The following is a 20,674-nucleotide window of genomic DNA, read 5'->3' as shown; positions in this document are numbered from 1 at the left end:
ACAAGTTCTGACTTTTGCGTTCCGTCAACATTACGTTATAAATTAAATATTTAGAAAATTGATTTTTGACATTTGTGAATCGATTCAGAATCGTTCACGTCCGCATCGCGATGCATCTAAGAATAGTTTTTTCCCCGCACCCCTACTAATTAGTCAGTTTGCTGCTGTGCCTCATATGACCCCTAGATGTCCCTAGACAGAGAAGAGGGCTGCACATGTGGTGCCAAAGCTGAAGCACACTCTACCTCTACGTACCTCCAAAGATATGAGGAGAGGGGTGGGCTGGGTAGCTTTTGCTTGAATGCTACATTTCTGTGTGGACTTGTGTGAGAGTGTGTGAGTGCCTCAGTTGCCTGTTTCCGTATGTGTATCATGATGCACTTATTGATGGATAGATGCTTCTGTGTGGGCATGCGTATGACTGTGACAGACAGTAGAGCAAAGACTAGAGTACATAAAACTATTGCCATACGTGCATGTACATTGTTATTCTTATTCTCACTGACCCCTGGGACATACAGTGGGGTCCAAAAGTGTGAGACCACTAGTGAAAATGCTTCTGTTTTGAATTCCTTTCTAATTTAATACAACCCCATTTCCAGAAAACACTGTGAAAAATGTAAATTAAAACAAAATGCAGTGATGTGCAAATCATTCAAACCCTATATTTTTATTGAAAATAGTACAAAGACAACATATCAAATGTTGAAACTGAGAAATTTTATTGTTTTTTGAAAAATATTTGCCCATTTTGAATTTGATGCCAGCAACATGTTCCAAAAAAGTTGGGATTGGGGCAACAAAAGGCTGGTGAAGTTGTGTAATGCTAAATAAAACACCTGGTGGTTGATTGGCAACAGGTCAGTAACATGACTGGGTATAAAAAGAGCATCCTAGAGAGAGTCTTTCAGAAGTAAAGATGAGGAGGGGTTCACCTGTGAAAGACAGCACAATCAAATAGTGCAACAATTCAAGAATAATGTTTCTCAACATAAAATAGCACTTTTGCTTCTCATCATCTATGGTACATAGTAACATTAAAAGATTCAAAGAATCTGGAGAAATCTCTGTATGCAAGGGACAAGGCCAAAAACCAGTATTTGCTGGCCGTGATCTTTGGGCCCTCAGAGGGTTTAAATGTATGTAAAATTTGTACATCATTGAATTTTGTTTTTATTTACATTTTGCACAGTGTTCCAGCTTTTTTTGTTTTAAAGTTTTTAAGATTCTAAACCTTTCTGTCCAGTTTTAAATAAAAAATATAGCTTTTATATATAGACTTTCAGTGTGGTCTCAGACTTTTGGACCCCACTGTATGTAAATTGTGTGGTGCATATTTCCACTAAATATTGACATAAAAACAAGTTCTAGCATGAAATAGAGTCGAAGCGTCCTGTATTTCCTGGTGTAATGAAAATAGTTGAAGCTTACGATGTGTCCTAGGGAGTACATCAAGCAGTACATCAAGCAGTACATCAAGAAGCAGTGTGTATTTGCTAGGCTGAAGAAGAAGGAAATAAATTTGCTTGCTGGCATGGAACCCAAACGCTTGATTTCTAGTAATGCCAGCCGCTGCATATTTTCGAACTGCCTCTAACATAAAGTCAATGGACAGCTCAGTGCACTTGGAGGAGAATGCTAAATGCCAGGTCTGTGATGTTACCTAACAGTTGCTAGCATTGGCTGACATCGCACAGAGCAATGGGTGGAAATGGTGGGCTGTTCCACCCACACACCCCTCCAGAGCCTCCCGGCCACAGATGTCTGTGAAAAATGTAATTTTATTGCTGTTTATAACATTTAGAATGGAGAACCTCTTGGTCTGGTTCTGAGAAATGCTGTATATATCTAAATTAAGAACCAACAGGGCTGTACACTCAGCTAATAACATGCAGTCAATTTTTGTCAATTTTGTGCCCCAGTAACTTTTAACATGGACAGTTCTTCTGTGAAGCTAATCCTTCATGAACCATGCGTCAACTTTTAACAACTGATTTGACAGCAACTGCTCAAATTAAATTTCTGATATCAAGACTTTATGGGCTAAATGCAAAGATGGCAAGATATATGTGAAGTTAGTGTCCTTTTAAGCAGTGTAAGGCTTAAAGACGTTTCAGAAAGTGTTTACGTTCATCAGATTTCTTTAATCTTTTTCTTAGTTGCCATAAGTTAAGCAGATAAGTTGCCATATCTGCTAGGCATTGTTAGAGGTTTACTGTATCTGTTAATATGTCAGAGCAGTACCTTACTGTTGCGGTCATATGTGACCATGTTTAAAAAGAATGGTTGTGTATACCTTTTGTTCTCTTTATACCACATGTTAACATGCGTCATGTCTGGATCTTATTTTTGAGAGATCTTTGGCCAGTTTCCATTTACACGTCACTAAAATGCATCCCCAGTTTGACAATGAGATCCGATTTTCTTGCGTAAAAGCACGCCAACACATATGGCATTTCCATTTGACCTTTGTTTATATTTTCTCCTGTAATAAGTCGACAAGCTTGGTTTGGACCCTTTCATTGACCCAGAGAGCAAGAAGTCTGTTGGTTTGTGGTTCGGCCTCGCATGTCTTCCATTTTCATTTCCTTTTTTCTTCTCTCTATAGCTAGTCAGTGCTCAGCACATTTCCGCTCACACATACTGATGGCGGAAGCACATTTTGTTTAAACTTGTGTTAAATGTGGTCAAGATCCATCTCTGACCATATGTGATTTGAGTGATCCTCACAGCACGTTCTGGGATGTATTTACACCTGACTTTTCTTGTGTTCAAGTGAAATCTGAACATGATCCAATCACCAAAAACATGTTAATGCAAGATGTAAACAGGCCTTATAAAAATAAAAGATGTCAGATGAAAATTACAGCATGTTGTCTAACAGATTTAGTTGTTTATATGGTCTCACCATCCTTCCGACTGTACTGTCCTAGAGATAGGGCTGGGTACAGACTGATGGACAGGGAGAGAGTGAAAAAAAGAAAGTATGCCCGTTGATGTCTCTGCTATAGTAGGGGGATTATGAGGTGGAAGGGTCAGTTTGCCTGCAGTCCTTGCATTTGAGAGGGCAGAGCTGGTGTTATCTGACATGTTGATGTCTTGCTGTCATATTGTTTTATCCTCAAGTCTTATACATGCAAAGCAAAACTTTACTACAGCATGCAAATGTGCACAGTTTAGATTACAGCAACGGCAAAAGTTCATACCACGCTTACTTATCACACACTTATCACTGATGTGAAACCAGTGAGGCTCAACCAGGAAATTTCAGATTTTATCTCATTATCAGACAATTTACACCTTCACCAGATCTCTTATCTCTCTCTGTCTTCCACCTCAAATAAATCTCTAAATCTCAATAACATCAAGGTGTCTTCGCCCATTTCCTGCCCAGATGCTTACCTAATTGTCGTGCTGTTGTTAAGATGGCTTTACCTTAGCAATCAAACTACAGGCAACACCATATGACCTGCTACACGTAACACCATATGACCTGGTACACAAAACACTACATGATCTGCTACAGGCAACACTGCATGATTTGCAACATGAAAAACTGTTTAACCTACTATAGGTTACATTGTATGACCTGTTACAGACAACACTGTATGACTTATTTCAGGCAGCACCTTATAACCTGCTACAGGCAACACTGTATGACCTGCTAAAGGCAACACGGTTCCCAAATGTATGACCTACTGTATGACTTTCTACAGGCAATACTGTACGACATGCTACAGACAACACCTTATGGCTTACTACATGCAGCACCTTATGACCTCCTACAGGCCACACCATATGATCTGTTATTGTCAAAACCATATGACCTGTTACAGGTGACGACCTCTTTCAGTCAACTCATCTGGCCTACTAACAGGCAACACTATATGACTACACAGTGACACCAACACTACATCTGTGGGCAGTAACCATGCTGTTTTGCTGTTTTTCTGACCTACAATTTTTTATCGTTGCCTCCACAGATTCGTTGAGAAGGAAAGAGGAGTAAGGAAGGGGGTGTAGAGGAGAGGAAAGGAGGTACACTGTGATGTTGCGGGGGGAGCATGCCGATTACCAGCGCCAGTACCACACTTTGGGCAGCACCCCACGTCGCTTCTCCAACCCTGACATGGAGGCACTGGCCAAGCTGCACAAGGGCGAGGCAGAGAGGCAGCGGGGCAAATACCCGCCCCAACACGCTGCCACACTCGTCAACACCAACTGCTCACGGCAGCAGGTATGTTCCCCTTTGTATGTATGTGTTTCATGTGGAATAACTGTGGAAAGAACTTGGTATGTTCTGGTTGAACACTCATTGTCCCCTTTATTCAAAAACAACTTTAGAGACTGTTGCAATGCACTATATGTGCTAGCCACCTTGTAGCCTTTCATCAGTGATGGGTTTCTGACCGCAGGATATTGTTGGGTGGCGGACCCCAGCAACAAAGCTTGTACAAGCACTACATACGCTAACATACCAGTATCAGTCTGTTGAGAATATTCAACCTCCCAAATAATACCTGGTCATCAGCAGTCCTGTGGGCAAATGACCAGTGATGAATGGGGTAGAGTAGAGCGTGACAACAGATGGACTGCAGTCTGTAATTGTACTCCTGTGAGGTGGATGGACCATATAATGTGGATTCCCAGTGGCAATACAAGGTGAATGTATGCACATGTTCTCTCATACGGGGTGACGATAAAATCATAGGTGTGATCCTTCCTTCTCTTTTTAATTATTCTTTTCTGCTGTTTTTTTGTCTTTTTTTCTATATTTGTTCCTGTCATATCTGTATAAATTCTCTCTCTCCTTGCATCGAGCCAGTCTCCTTCTTCCCTTTCCGTCTCTCTGGTACTCTCCTTTTCTACCTTTACTTCTCCTCTCAACCTCTCAACCTCGCTTGCTCTCGTTTTCTCCCTTTTCCCTCTCTTTTACCTCTCTCCTCGTCCCTGTCTCCTCTTCTCTTTCGGTGTCGTCATCTATCTCTCGGTGCCAGTTCCCCCCCTCGCTGGCTGTTTGCTCGGCGTATTTACCCTGCTGCAGCCGCTGTTAGCAAGAGTGCCAGAATCGGAGGTGGAGTGGTGGTGGTGGTGGTAGTTGGGGGTGGGGGGGTGGTCAGGTGGAGTCTGCCGTTTCCATGACAACTCCAAGCCCATATAAGGCGATCAGTGATATCATATAGCAAGCTGGCATGAAGCGCGAGCCGCTGAGGAACAGGGACGGAGAGAGGGCGAGGGAGTGAGAGAACGAGGGAGAGGAGAGGAGTGAAGAGGAGAGTCCATAGCGAAGGGAGAGACAGAGACAGACAGACAGACAGACAGAGAGAGAGAAGCGCTCCTGAGGCATGAGGGGATTTTCTGTGATCCGCAGTCCGTAAATGGAGAGACGGAAGGAGGAAGAGAGAGCACGAGGAGGAGGAGGAGGAAGAGGAGAAGAAGGAGAGGAGGGGTGGAAGGAGCCGGCGTGAGGAGGAGCGAGCCGGTGGCGGAGCTAATTAATTAGAAATGGTACGGTACGTTCATTAATCAATGAAGACGTGGACAATTTACACTGAGCAAACAGAGAGAGAGAGAAACAGAGAGCGAGAGAGAGATTGTCTACCTGACTGCTTGTTGATATGGTTGAGGTGGAGGATGCTGCTCGTCTAACCAGGTGAGGAGCACTGAGATTCGGGGAGGGACAGCAGCTACCTTTTCATGCCAGGTTTTTTGCATAGCTTTAGAGCGAACGCTTGTGTGTTGTCATAACTGTACATGTTTGGGACACGCAGGTGGGAAGCAGGTGTGGCCAAGAAGCCTGCCGCAGTGACTGTGTATATGTGTGAGAGAGAGAGAGAGAGAGAGATGGCAGAAAGAGAGCACGCGGGAAGGGAGAAAGAGAAGAAGCAGACGGATGAGCAATTATGTTATGTGCGTGTGTGTGTTTGCATGCTCATAAGGGGGACAGAGAGAGAGAGAGAGAGAGAGAGAGAGAGAGAGAGAGTGAGGGAATGCCAGTGGAAGAGAGAGCGGAATGGGTGGGCATACTAGCCTGCTTGGCATGCAGATCATGCTGCAAATTCATCGCTCCCTCCTCTTCCTCACACGCACACGCACGCTCAGAGCGAGCCTTCACTACAACTAACATCTCTCTGATGTGCATTTGGTTGAGCGTGCGTGGTTAAAATACAGCAGGTACACGCTGTGCTAGTCGTGCCTGTTAACTGCTCTCTATGGATGCGTGCTTATTGACAGCCGATGCTTTTTCTCCTCAGAACACAGAGATTTTTCCTGCCTGGGGGCTTACGTCATCCCTCAAGGAGCAGCGAGTTCACACTTTAAAAGGTCCATAAGATGGAAAAGCTTTTTTGAGTCTGAGATTAAATAAGGTTATTACACATTGTTAAAGTTTCAAAATTTACCGTCCACTCCCAGTACATACGATCCACACAGGGAAACTAAGCTAGAAAAACAGCCTGTTTTTAATTCATTGTTTCTGTGATGTCACAACCCATATATCCACCTGTTCAGCCTACAGCAGATTAGCTCCGCCCATTAAAGTAGACGTTCTAAGGAGTGTTTCAGCTCTAAGTGATTGAGCTAACTAACAATACAGGACAGCCAATCAGAACAGAGCTCATTTACATATGTCAGTCTTAAAGGCACAGTTACAAAAACAGCCTGTTTAATTCTAAGCAATAAAGAGATGCTGGAAAATGGTAATATAAAATGAAACATGACTGCTTTTAATATATAAAATCACACAAATATTCTAAGTGAACCTCAAGGTAAGAAATAAAATACAAGAAAAATGTAGGATATGGGCCTTTTAGCACTTTTTAAAGGGGAATTCCATCAATTGTTTTAAAAAAGCCTAATTCAGTCATAAAGATGGCAACAAAGTAGGGCTGTGAAATAATTAAAATGATTATTATTTCATGTACTTAACAAAGATTAATCACATTAGTCTTATTTGCTCAAAATTGAGTCTTTTTTATTTATTTTTTATTTAAAAAGCAGTGCATCTTATTATAGCTATTTGAGTGGGCAAAATAAGCTCATACATAATGTATTTATTACTTTCATTATTTTTTAAGCATATTTTCCTCGTGTGAATGTGAAAATCATGTGATTTCACTAGTGTGGACGCAGTTTCTAATTTCCATCACCCGTGTCCGGTGAGAGCAATGGTGTCTGCTTGTAAATGATACTTGGCAAACAAATTCACACTGTCCATATATTATTTGGGTGGTGGCTCATTCTCAACCCAGCAGTGACACTGATGTGGCAGAGGTGTGGTAATGTGTGTGGATCAGTGCATCAGACACAGCAGTGTTTCTAAGCCTTTTTAAACACCTCAGTAACACTGCTGGGTTGAGAACAATCAGCGATTCAGAAATATTCAGCCAAGAGTTGCTCTGTGGTCAGAAACTGACCACTGAGGCATGGCAAGAGTATGACTAACAAACTGTGCATCAGCAGATAAGCTACAGTCTCTAACTGTACACCAGCCAGGTGGAGCTGCATGGTGGATGTTTTGGCTGTTAACCCTCAATTGCACACATTATAAGAATAATGTTTAAAATGTTTGAATTACTTTTCTTGTATAACGTGAACCTGATTATTTAACTAAAGGTTTTTTTTAATCTTAAATAGCAAAAATGCTTAAGGGAAAAACAGGCACTGATGCGTATTGTTTACAAATAAACCATGTTAACATATCAATATTGTGAAGGAAAATTTTGATTTCTCTTATTCCAAAAATCATTTAAAACCTAAAATAATAGTAATCACAAACATAAAAAGAATCCAGTAATTTTCAAGCATTCAGAATTACTTTTATTCTCTAAACAAAGCTGATGACACTGCTAAAATGTATGACATGCAAAAGCTTATGTCATCTACAAGCTGCTCCTTGCCCAAAATAACCCCCAGGAGAAAATGGAAGCTTTTAATTCATTCATTTAAACTCCTTCCTTTTGTTTTTAACCATTTCATTAAATAATCATGTCATTGAAAAGTGAAAAGTGAGGAAAATGGGTTGGTTACCCTGAGGCAACACTGTGCAATAGAGGGTTAAATGCCTTCAGTAGGTCTTCCAACGTTGACATTTGGTGTCTGAGAGGATGATGACATAAGGTTTACATCCTTTTCATGCTTGACAGATCTTTTGTGCCTTGAAGCTGGGAGGCACTGTTATCCTGGATATCATTTCCATCCTGATAGAAATGCTTTGAAATAGGATTTTATACATCCTAAGCAGGATGGAGCATTTGCTTAGCCATCAGCTTTTAAAGAACTTGTGGCCTTTGCCTGAAGACGTGTTCCATCATTTTGGAGGTTTCATGTTGGCTTGAAACTTGCCATTGATTGTGGTTGTTTGGTTACACCTTTGACTTTACTCATTCTACAGATTCCTGCATCATTTGCAGTGGACAACTTGCCACTGGGGTCTAATCTAGAATAACATCTACATAACACAGTGCTTTCAAATGAAAATACCCCAATGTTTGTGTTCAGTAGGCTGTGTGGTTAGTAATTCAGCTCTAGCTAAAAGTCATTGACACTCTGAGTTTTCCAAAACCCTGCTGAAGGTGGAACAATATGCTATTTCCTGGATAATGACTATGTAAATGCTTATTGGTACAGTCATATTTTGAGCTATTGGCCCATTTTGAGATAAGCAGAAAGAAGAAGATGTTATGTTTTTGAATGTTCCAGAAAAACTGACTTACTGGCTGTTCCTTGAGAATGACCAGCAACCGTACTCTCAGCAGCCAGTTCATCAGACATTTATCAGTTAGCCATTTTTTAGTCATTCATCAGCGATCCTTTTTTTTTGGCTACAGAACTGCACTTGGCTGCACATGGTAGATGATTCTTAGAATGGATGGTGAATATACAGTAGTGTGCAAAAGTCTTTATTATTTAAAGCCATTTATCTTAGCAGTAAGTATTTTTCCTGTAGAATCACCACATATCGTTGAACTATATGCAAATATACAGAAATACAGTAAAAAGTAGCAACATTTAAAAACAAAAACAGTAAAAAAAAGTTGATATCTTTTGAGGTAGTTTGTAGAACAAAGTTCTAGTCATCGCATAGATTTGTTCAAATCCATCACCAGCACTTTTGATTTAACGTAATGAAGCAGTAATTAGACAAACCAGGTATTGGGTGATACCTGCAATTAATAACGGACTGCTATGAGAAGAGGTTTGGAAATGGTTAAACAAATGATTATTGATGTTTATTGACCAGATCAATAGCTTTTGAAATGTTTTTTCTCATAGTGCTTTTGTTTTTGCATAGTACTGTATGACTGACTTTCAGTACTTAATTGTCATGGACCCCTTTCTTGGACAGGTTTAATAAAACTTTCCTTGCAGTGTTCTCTAGATCTCTTAAACAACTTGTAATATCTTTAGAAAGTAGGGAGCTTGTACCAACGCTAAAGTCATATAAATTCTTTACTTTGTTCAAGCACAGCTGTTACTGTTCTCCCATAAGAATGGTCAAATAATCATGGTTTGGTGAGTGTCATGGATATGTCAAGGTCCTGCAAGTCTCCAAAGGCTGTATACGCCATGTTAGCTTTCTCACAGAGAAGCCCATAATGGTTCTCTTGCAAGCCTGTTGGCAGGGGTGGGGAGGTGAAATCACCAAATTGTTCTGGACTTCAGCCCTCGGTTTCTTCACCCCTGCTATTAGGGTGCATGAGCTTTGAACAGACGCTTTCTGCCTGTTTCAGTACTTCTTTTAACAGGCCATTGGAGGGGTGAAAGACCAAGTAAACACAGCAGCAGAACTTGCCCAGAGATCATGGCCAACTGACATAATTCCCATTTTCAAACCCCCCAAAAAATGACAGACAAAGCTATTTTTAAGCCATATCACTGCTATATTTAAAATGCTTAATATATAACCTAGAATATTCAATTTGCAGTGTTCTTGCTGGGCTTTTGGTAGCAAACTGCTCCATCTGTTATTCATGACTACTCAAACAACGTCATTACTCTGCTAGCTTGTGCCTCATCTCCAACAGTAGTGGGGTAAAATGTATTGGTTCTAGAAAAAAAGACAAAGGACAATTCATGCTAGTGTATGTTTAGAACCCTGGGCTCACGGAGTTCCACCAAAGTCCTTACATTATGAAGGAGGAGGAGACAGCTCACTAGTTGAAAAATGAATGCAATAGCTTGAAAAGCTTAATTTGCAGTTTGGTTATGGGCAAGTCCCGCCCCTCAATGAAAAAATCAGCTCATTATAAACAACATGAAAAACTTGTTTTTTGTATCATTTGTGCCAAAGGCTACAAACTATTTATGTGATTTTTGTCAGATTTTTACCAGCTATTTCATATACTGTTTTTAATTGTTAACATGGCATTGGGTTTGCAGCTCTCTCTCCTTTCAAAGTGATAGAAGCTGGTTTATAAGATTGGAAATAACTGCCCTCCTTATAATATCTCTGGTTCTGCTCAGAAAGCAGGCTTTGCTAGCTAACAAATTTTAAGACCATCAAATCTTAGTTTAGCAGGGCAGCAGTAAGAAATACTGAAACTAACATTTACTGAATTTCACAGTGTGGTAATATAAACTGTAGCCAGGTGTATTAGTTTATGCATTGCAGTAAGTTCATTTCACTAAATACGAAATAACAAAGGTCTCAGTGTTTGGGAAATGTCCTGCCCCCAGTCTTGAATAGCTCTTCGTCTTTTTGTGCCTATTTGTTTTTATTTTGATGGAAGCGTCCTGAACGTAATAGAAAAGTGATACTTCGAAAAGAGGGGGTCGAATGCCTGCTCACTCCTGTGGTTCCAGCAGTCATGATTCATACATTTTATGTTCAGACTTCTCAAAAAAAAATTTCCATTACAAAGTTTGCATGGCTGACTGAATAGCACACTGAAGCTAACCTAGCAGAGGTTAGCATTTATGTTCCAATTAAAAAAGTCCGCTCCTTAATTCCATCCTCCCCTTGTGCCGCGAGTGGCCACTTGTGTAACGTCCCAGTTGTGAGTCGAAGTTGGGGAGGGTATGTTAAAAAGGTGGGCTGGGGCTTTTTTTCACACAAGTCCAGGCTCTACAGTAAGTTTGGCAGTACAGTACATTAATAGTGCACTTATTGTTTATCACAGCAGTGTGTATTTTTGCCATTAAAACATTATAGAACATAAGAATAATTATACATATACATAAATACAATGAAACTTTTTTTGTTTTTACACATTACATGGATTTGTTAAATTGCATCAGCAGCACAACTGATTTCATTTATTGAAGGATTAATTAGTTGAAGCAGGTCTTGGATGGTAAATGTAAATACTGGTCTTTCTCGAGTAGAGGTTTAGCAGTGGTAAGAAGAGTGTGTTGTTCATTTGTATCTATTCTAATGTTATTGTTTTTTCTTTTCTTTTTAACAAACACTTACTGCTCAGATACATAGCTTTCATGATTAATTCTCAGATGCCTAAGAGCATGCTGTTAAGTCCTTTTATTTTGGAATATGTTGTTTTATTCATGCACTAGATCAAATTTGTGTAGTACATTTTTGTTAGACATTTAAAGAGTTCATCATTAATTAGGGTTGCTTTTTCAGTGCTAGCCCTGGCTTTACAAACAGATTCCCAAAACATTATGTTATATATTTTAGTGAGTGTGAGCTTCCAGCATCCTTGGTTTTAGAGGCTGTGTTGCCACAGTAACGGAAACTGGCCAGCAAGTTGGTGCTTCCTGATTTGGGTTTTAACATGATGTCAGAGAATAGATTAATTTTTCTCTTTTAGTGGCTCTTTATTTAGCATTACGATGCAAATGATTGAATTCAGCAGCTAACTTTCTGGCTCTAATTCATCCCACTAAATCCATATAAACCCACCATAAAAGCACTAAAGCAAAAAAAAGCATTAGTGAAATGTTGCTCCCCAGCAGGGAAAGCCTATTGATTTTTCTTAGCAATCGCTATTTCATTTTAAAGGTACGCTAAGTCATTTTTTCACATTTCTCTCTAAGTAGCACATTACAGGCCTTTATTTCATCCAGTTGTAATGGTTACATCTACTTAGCGTGTCTTTGAATTCTGGTTCTGGGATTAACTTGCTCATGCAGGCTGCTGTAAAAGTCCAACTTTTCATTTCATAAATGACTCAGAGGGAGTGATTCAGTGCATGTTTGAGCCTCATTGGAAACTCAGGGATGGTTGTAGTCAGAGACTGTGTTGTTTTCAGATAAACATTAAAGTACTTGCACCTGCTGGATGAAGTGATAGATCAGTCTTTTCCACCAACCCTACCTAATTCTTTCTCTACACACTTAAAAAGGTTGTTCTTTAAGGGTTCTTTAATAAAGGCAATAGCTCTGTTTAGATTCATAAGTGCTGTATTTCATGCTTAAATGGTTCTTTGCTTGGTGAAATCGTTCTTCAGATTGTTGGAGAATGTGTTTGGAGAATGGGGTTCTGCAACCCCAATTCCAAAAAAGTTGGGACACCGTGTAAAATGTAAATAAATGTAAATAAAGACAGAATGCAATGATTTGTAAAAATCTCATAGACCCATATTTTATTTACAATAGAACATAGAACACATCAGATGTTGAAAGTGAGACATTTTACCATTTTATGACATTTTAAAACATTGACTCATTTAGAACTTCCCTTTGTTGAGGGCCGATTTTCAGCCTTTTTTCTCTTTAAATCAAAAAGCTCTTTTTTTTGTTTTTTTGAACATTTTCAGTCATTAGATGCAGTACGCTGTAAATTAAATCAAGTAAATTCATGTTAAGGTTGCCCCTTTTATTGTGTGTGTACCTGGTTGAGAACAAGCATAAGTATGGCATTTTTCTAGTGCACACTTACTGTTTATTTGCTGAGTTTAACATGCTAGAAAACATAAAACATTACATATAATATGTTGTATAAACTTAAAATGTGCAGAAATGTGTTCTCTGTGTTCCCAAACTTTTGCACTGCTTGCTTTGGAGGCCTCCATGTATTGGGATTAATGGATAGAGTTGTTGGTTTTGGAGACACCCTCTCGAGAGCACCAGTGTATGAATGGATGATGAAATGATGCCAAAAAGTTAAAGAATGAATTCATGCATGCGGGAATGAGTGTGTGAGTGAAATATAAACAGGAAAATAAAGGGATGGAATGAGTTCTGACCTGCAGATGTCCCCTAGATTTACTATAATCACCAGACACTGTGCACACACACACAGACACACACAGACAGACACACACATACACACACACACACATTATGCATTCAGCCGGACAGCCACCGGGGAGCAGACACCCACGCAGGAATCTCTTGCTCACGGCCTTTAACCCTTGGCTAGTGGAGCCATGCCAAAACTCGCACTCAGTGTGAGTGAAGATGCAACATGTTTTCACTGTTTGAGAACCAGCTGCCTTTTACACTGTGTGAAAATTTCATGACTAAGGTTCCAACAGACATTTTGGAAAGCAAACCAAGTTTGTAATGACCCATATTTTACATTTATTGCTTATTTTATTATGTTTTAGGCCCACTTATAATGTTTTGTGTATAAAAACAATTATAATTTCTGTGTGACCATTTTACAACTTCCTGTTATCCCTTAGAACAGGGGTCAGCTCCAGAGCCACATGCGGCTCTTTGACTGCCCTGTTGCGGCTCTCCAGCAGAATTAGATTTTTAGGTAAAAATAAAACACTCCTTCTTTGTAGTAAAATAAAGCTCTGCTGGTTGTTCTAACAGTTTTAATGATAAATGATTTTAAACACTGGAGTTAATGTATTACTGCTTGGTCACTGTTTAACCCTGAAGGTTGGCACGCAGACTGCTGGTCACACAGTGACACAGAGAACAATCTTGCCTAGCTAGCAGCTAATGAAATAGCAAAGAGAAAGATTTAATATGAACATCGATAATTTGGAGATTAATTGACTTTTATAATGTGTTTATAAGCGCTCCAGCTGGTTTGCTCATATGTTTAATCTGCAACGAGAAACTGTCAAACACGAAGTCATGAAGCTGAAGTCACCTTCTCGCTCGTCAGCTTCTCACTCGTCAGCTTCTCACTCGTCAGCTTCTCACTCGTCAGCTTCTTACTCGTCAGCTTCTTGTTCGAATTTTCACATTCCACCTTAAATGGTGCAACAGTTACCTACATAGGTAGCTACATAGTTAGCTACATTCTGGCGCATCGTTCAAATTCGAACAAGGAGCTGGTAAATGAGAAGCTGACTTCAGCTTTGTAAATTCGAACAAGAAGAATGTTAAGAGGCATTTTACAAGAAACTATTGTACCTTTGTGGAAAAGTTCCCTCTGGAAGATGCGAGAAAAGCAGCTATAGCTGAGCTAAAGCTTAAAGTAGAGCAAAGTAAGTCTGTGTTTTTGTTTATATTATAGTTTTAGCCTATACTAGGATATTAGCACATGCTGAGACATATTTACAGCCAAGATGGTGAAATGTTACTTCAATAAAATGGACATGAAATGCTGTGGCTCCCAAGGTGGGGCCAAACTTGTCTAGGCTGAATAGGTGGATATGTGTAAATGTGCTGGTATTTGTGACATCACAAAAAATAATGAATTCATGACCAGGCGTGTTTTTGAAGCTTAATGTTCATATGTGAACCATATGGACAGAGGAGTGTCCATACTATTTACTATTACATACTACATCAAATTCTTTTCTCACAACAAAGCAAGGCCAATTTGGTTTACATTAACAGATTCTAGGTTTTCCTTCTGTAAAGTTACTGTTTGGAGATTTTTCTTTATGACAGTATTGATCTGTTTGATTCTTTTTCTGGGTGTATTTGTGTCTTGACTCATCCTACAGTTGGCAGGATGGTAGTTACAGCATTTGCCTCATTTCAGTTAGCCCTCATGCTAAGGTCCAGCAGACAACCGTCTCCACCATCTGTCTGTGTGTATGTGAGTAAGACTCAGTGGAGGCTGTCTGTTTTTTATAAGGTGATCATTTGCACCTGTACAAACTCATGAAAAACTTCATAAAGGGAGGTTTGTGCCTTAAAATCCCTGCAGGGTTAAAACTTTGAGGTTTGCTGTGAGATGCATTGTAGTGCCACTTACTGACTTGTATTTTTTCACAGTGGTAAAAAGAACTGGTCGCAATGTTTGCAACACAAATAAACCCTTTTTGGGGGGCGATTTCCGAACATTTTGCGATGTTCTATTTTGGGGTTAAAAAGCTGGTTGTTGCAATTTACTAAATAAACACAATAGCCTCTTAGCACTCATCAACAGATCACTAGGGTTGAAGCTGATCTTTTATGCATAAATCGCTTATGCATTTATAAGAGTTTGCCTCTCAAAGCGCAGATTACTAGGAGGAGATTATAATGAAGCACCTACTCTGATTTACTAAGGCTGATAGTAAATACTGACTGTTCACTGTTTAACCTCTGTGAAAAGCTTGTCTTATTTTTAGTGCTAACATGGCAGCCATTGTTTGTTCTCAGAGAGAAAAGTATCTTCTAAATTATGAGGCTGTTAAGAAGCCAAAATATGAGAGCTAACATTGCTGCACACTGAATTAACATCATAAGACAGGCCAGTACCCTAAACAAAGCCTTGTCAAAGTGTGCTAGTTATGTTGCTTTGGTGATAGTAAAGTACATTAGGTGTAGCTGACTTTATTATGGTATAGTGTTGTTCTTTAATTGCTGCTTCCGTGCGAATAGTGAGCCCCCACTTCTACGCACTGACATGACCTCACATGAAAATTTACTATTAAACTTAAATGCGAGCTACTGAAAATAAACAGAAAGTCAAAATAACCAATTATTTTCTTAAATTTCTGATGTTTTATGTCACAATATCTAATTTTCTCTCAAAATAGGTAGATTGTTGGTAATTAGCACCTCTCTTAATAAATGTGCCCCTTTATTTGCTTTCCAAAACAACCAGTCAGGCTACAGTTGTCTGCTTAGTTTTTATATGTAATGTTGATCAAGGTAAAATGGTGATAGATCCAAAAAAATATATAAATAACAATACATTCATGAACAGAAGCTTATCTCAAAACTATTGTAAAACAGTGTCTCAGGCATCATGTAGCATATTGATAACCATTTCAAAACTTTTTGTATGTTAGCTTTAAGAGTTAGTGTCTGTAGACATTTGGTTCCCATCACCACCGTTGTGAAGCATTCTGGGTCAGTAAGTTTCTCTATAATGGAGCATTTTATTTCAAACCACTCTCAATGACTTTGTTCACATCTTAAAGATGTAATTCTTCATAAATTGTAAAAAAGCCATGGAATTCCCCTTTAACAATGCATTGAAAACTGCCCCTCCTCTCTCTTTCTCCCCCTCTATTCCATCTTTTGTCTCCTTGCTTTTCTCCACTCATTCTTTCGCTCCATTAGTGTCGTGGTTGTCTGGGTGAAAACACTTATTTGCTTAAAAGGATGGGAAAGGTTTAACTCATTACTCTTTGTTTTCTCTCTCTCTTTGCCCCCTAGCAACCACATTACTGGAGTTTTAAGGTCAGTACTGCAGCTATTTGAACTGCATGTTGTGTGTGTGTGTGTGTGTGTGTGTGTGCATACTCTTATGTGTCTGTATGGTGAGCGTGTTGTTCTGTGTGTAATATGTCGGTGTCAGTGATGGGTACTGGTACGGTTTTGTTCATCAAGATACAAACAATATAAATTTGCCCTCAAAAGTACAACATGGTCTTTAAGGTCCAAATATGTTCCTGAAATGAATTTTTCCACAGGAAATGTGCAGATTTGTGCCTTTTTACAGCTAATGTTTTTAAGTTAAAAAAAGGAGTTAGTACAGGGTTTGGAGTCAATGCAACTTAAAAAAATATTTTGCAGATATTTAATTATATTTACTATTATTATTTATTATTATCACCAATGATACTATATTTACTATTTAGTACTATATAAATTATTATTGCTATTATTATTACTATTTATTATTTTTATTATACATGTCTGAGTAGTGAAGCGACAAGTCAATGACAGAAACATAGTTTAAAAACAAATAAACCAAGAACTGTGCATTTCTCTACCCATTTCTCCCAAGTTAATTTCTTTATTTGAATATTTTAACTTATTTTCTTATTGTACCTTCTTATTTTACCTTTACCTAAAAGAAATTTTATTTTTTCTTAAGAATTGTTTTAGACTTTTTTTTCAAAAAGCTTTTTTATTTCTTTTTATTTTCTTTTATTTCTTTTTAAACGATTTCTTTTAACATTTCAACATTTATTACTTGTGGAATAGTGTTAGAAAGCAATGTTGACACAGGTTTATCTATATGTTGTTTAGGTTTGTTTTTTACTATTTTGCACAATGAAATTAATTCAGATTTACTTTTGATGTTAAAAAGGATCTTGTAAGAAAGTGAAGGGACATCCCGGGATAATATTCTACTATAACCTACAAAAATATTTACTTAAGCATCTAACTTACTTACATACACTGTAAAAAATAGTTCGTCAGATCTACCTAAAAAAAATGACTTCATATTGTAACAAGCAGTTGAACTAGGTTTATTCAACTCAAAAAATGAGTTCGATTGAAATAATCGTTCATGCAAAGTATTTCTTTAGGTTGAATAAAACTAGTTAGTTTACTTGTTACTACATGAAGTATTTTTTTGAAAAAAAAAAAAAAGTAATTATATATTATTATGATCTACATTTTTGCCAATTTACAACCTCATTTCCAAAAAAGTTGGGACATTGTGCAAAATGTAAATAAAAAAAAAATTCAATGATGTGCTAATTATTGAAACCCTATATTTCATTGAAAATGGTACAAAGACAACAAATCAAATGTTGAAACTGAGATGTTATTGTTTTTCGAAAAATATGCGCATTTTGAATTTGATGCCAACAACACATTCCAAAAAAGTTGGGACGGGGGCATGTTTACTACTGTGTTTCATCACCTCTTCTTTTAACAACACCCTGTAAGCGTTGGACCAACTGCTGTAGTTCTGAAAGTGAAATGTTTTCCCATTTTTGGTGAACATAGGATTTTAGCTGCCCAACGGTTCGAGGTCTCCTTTGTCGTATTTTTCATTTTATAGTGTGCCAAATGTTTTCAGTGGGTGACAGGTCTGGACTGCAGGCATGCTGGTTTAGCACCCAGACTCTTTTAATATGAAGCAATGCTGTTGTAATACATGCAGAATGTGGTTTGACATTGTCTTGCTGAAATAATCAAGGCCTTCCTTGAAAAAGAAGTCATCTGGATGGCAGCATATGTTGCCAAAACATGTATATATCATTCAGCATTAATGGTGCCTTCACTGATGTGCACGTCAGCCATGCCATGTGCACTAAGGCACCCCTATACCATCTTGAATACTGTCTTTTGAACTGTGCACTGATAACAAGCCGAGTGGTCTTTAGCCCAGAGGACACAGTGTCCATGATTTCCAAAAAGAATTTCAGATGTTGATTTGTTGGACCACAGAACACTTTTCCACTTCCCCTCAGTCCATTTTAAATGAGCTCAGGCCCAGAGAAGGTGGCAGCATTCTTGGATCCTGTTTATATATGCTTTCTTCTTTGCATTTAAGAGTTTTAATTAGCATTTGTGACAGCGCCAAACTGTTTTCATAGACAGTGTTTTTCAGAAGTTTTTCTGAGCCCCTGCTGTGTTTTCCACTGCAGAATCAGAATCAAAAACATTGATATTATGTACCATAGATGATGAAAAGCAAAAATTCTTTGCTATTTTGCAGAAACGTTATTCTTAATTTGTTGCACTATCTGATCATGCAGTCTTTCACAGAGTGGTGAACCCCTCCTCATCTTTACTTCTGAAAGACTCAGCCTCTCTGGGATGCTCTTTTTATACCCAATTATGTTCCTGAACTGTTGCCATTTAACCACCATGTGTTTTTTTTAAGCATTAGGCATCTTCACCAGCCTTTTGTTGCCCCCGTCCCAGCTTTTTGGGAACGTGTTGCTGGCATCAAATTTAAAATGAGCAAAGATTTTTCAAAAAACACTACTATTTCTCATTTTTTTCCTCAGTTTTTTTAAGCATTTTCAGTGAAATATAGGGTTTGAATTATTTGCACATCATTGTGTTTTGTTTTTATTTACATTTTTCACAGCGTCCCAACTTTTTTGGAAATGGGGTTGTAAATAAAAACAAAATACAGTGTTGTGCAAATCATTTTAACCCTATATTTAATTTAAAATAGTACAAAGATTATTACAAATAGTACAAATTTTATTGTTTTTTGAAAAATATATGCCCATTTTGAATTTGACGCAAACAACACGTTCCCAAAAAGTTGGGATGGGGGCAACAAAAGGCTGGTAAAGTTGTGTAATGCTTAAAAGAACACGTGGTGGTTAATTGGCAACAGGTCAGTAACATGATTGAGTACAAAAAGAGCATTCCAGAGAGGCTGAGTCTTTCAGAAGTAAAGATGAGGAGAGATTCACCACTCTGTGAAAAACTACATGATCAAATAGTGCAACAATTCAAGAATAACATTTCTCAACATAAAATAGCAAGGAACTTTTGCTTTTCATCATCTATGATACGTAATAACATTAAAAGATCCAGAGAATCTGCAAATCTCTGTATGCAAGGGACAAGGCCAAAAACCAGTATTTGCTGGTAATGATTTTTGGGCCCTCAGATGGCACTGCATTAAAACCGGGCATGATTCTGTAGTGGAAATCACTGCATGGACTCAGGAACACTTCTGAAAACCACTGTCTGTGAAAACAGTTCATAACTACATCTACAAATTCAAGTTAAAACTCTAAAACGCAAAGACAAATCCATATTTAAACAGGATCCAGAAACCCTGGATCCTTCTCTGGCCCCGAGCTCATTTAAAATGGACTGAGGGGAAGTGGAAAAGCATCCTGTAATCCGTCAAAATTTTAAATTCTTTTTGGAAAAAATGGACACTGCGTCCTCCAGGCTAAAGACCACTCAGCTTGTTATCAGTGCAAAGTTCAAAAGCCAGTATTTATGATACTGGGGGGCATTAGTGCACATGGCATGGCTGACGTGCACATCTGGGAAGGCACCATTAATGCTAAACAACAGATATATGTTTTGGCAACATATGCTGCCATCCAGACAACATCTTTTTCAGAGAAGGCCTTGCTTATTTCAGCAGGACAGTGTAAGACTACATTGTTCATGTATTACAGCAGCATGACTCCGTATTAAAAGAGTCCGGGCGTAAACTGGCCTGCCTGCAGTCCAGACCTGTCACCACTGAAAACATTTGGCGCAGTATGAAATGAAAAATACGACAAAGGAGAGCCTGAACTGATGAGCAGCCGAAATCCTATATCAAACAAGAACAGGAAAACATTTCACTTTCAGAACTACAGCAACTGGGCTCCTCCGTTCCCAAATGCTTGCAGAGTGTTGTTAAAAGAAGAGATGATGAAACACAGCGGTAAACATGAACCCATTCCAATTTTTTTGGAATGTGTTGTTGGCATTAAATTCAATATTCAAAATCAAAAAACAATAAAATTGCATTCTATTTTTATTTACATTCTGCACAGCATCCCAACTTTTTCTGGAAATGTGGCTATATATATATATATATTGTTCAGTTTTGTTTCTACTTTTTTGCACAATATAACGACTTCAGATTTATTTTAGTCGTTAAAAATGGATCTTGTAAGAAAGTGAAGGGACATCCCAGGATAATATTCCACTATAA

General features: G+C 38.5%; 1 protein-coding gene across 1 annotated transcript in view; it reads left to right on the top strand.

The window, feature by feature from the left end:
- The window catches only part of zgc:114120 (uncharacterized protein LOC619267 homolog), an 88,819-nt gene that overhangs the window by 21,843 nt on the left and 46,302 nt on the right, over positions 1–20,674 (top strand). The window contains exons 2-3 of the mRNA XM_036591579.1: positions 3,984–4,237; positions 16,462–16,485. Coding sequence (XP_036447472.1) covers positions 4,049–4,237; positions 16,462–16,485 — 213 coding nt within the window. The 5' untranslated portion in view covers positions 3,984–4,048. The remainder of the gene's footprint in view (positions 1–3,983; positions 4,238–16,461; positions 16,486–20,674) is intronic.

The sequence above is a fragment of the Colossoma macropomum genome, unplaced genomic scaffold (genome assembly GCF_904425465.1).
Source record: "Colossoma macropomum unplaced genomic scaffold, Colossoma_macropomum, whole genome shotgun sequence".
Taxonomy (NCBI): Eukaryota; Metazoa; Chordata; class Actinopteri; order Characiformes; family Serrasalmidae; genus Colossoma; species Colossoma macropomum.
The sequence above is the reverse complement of the archived record's forward strand: the minus strand, read 5'-3'. Positions and strand labels throughout refer to the sequence as shown.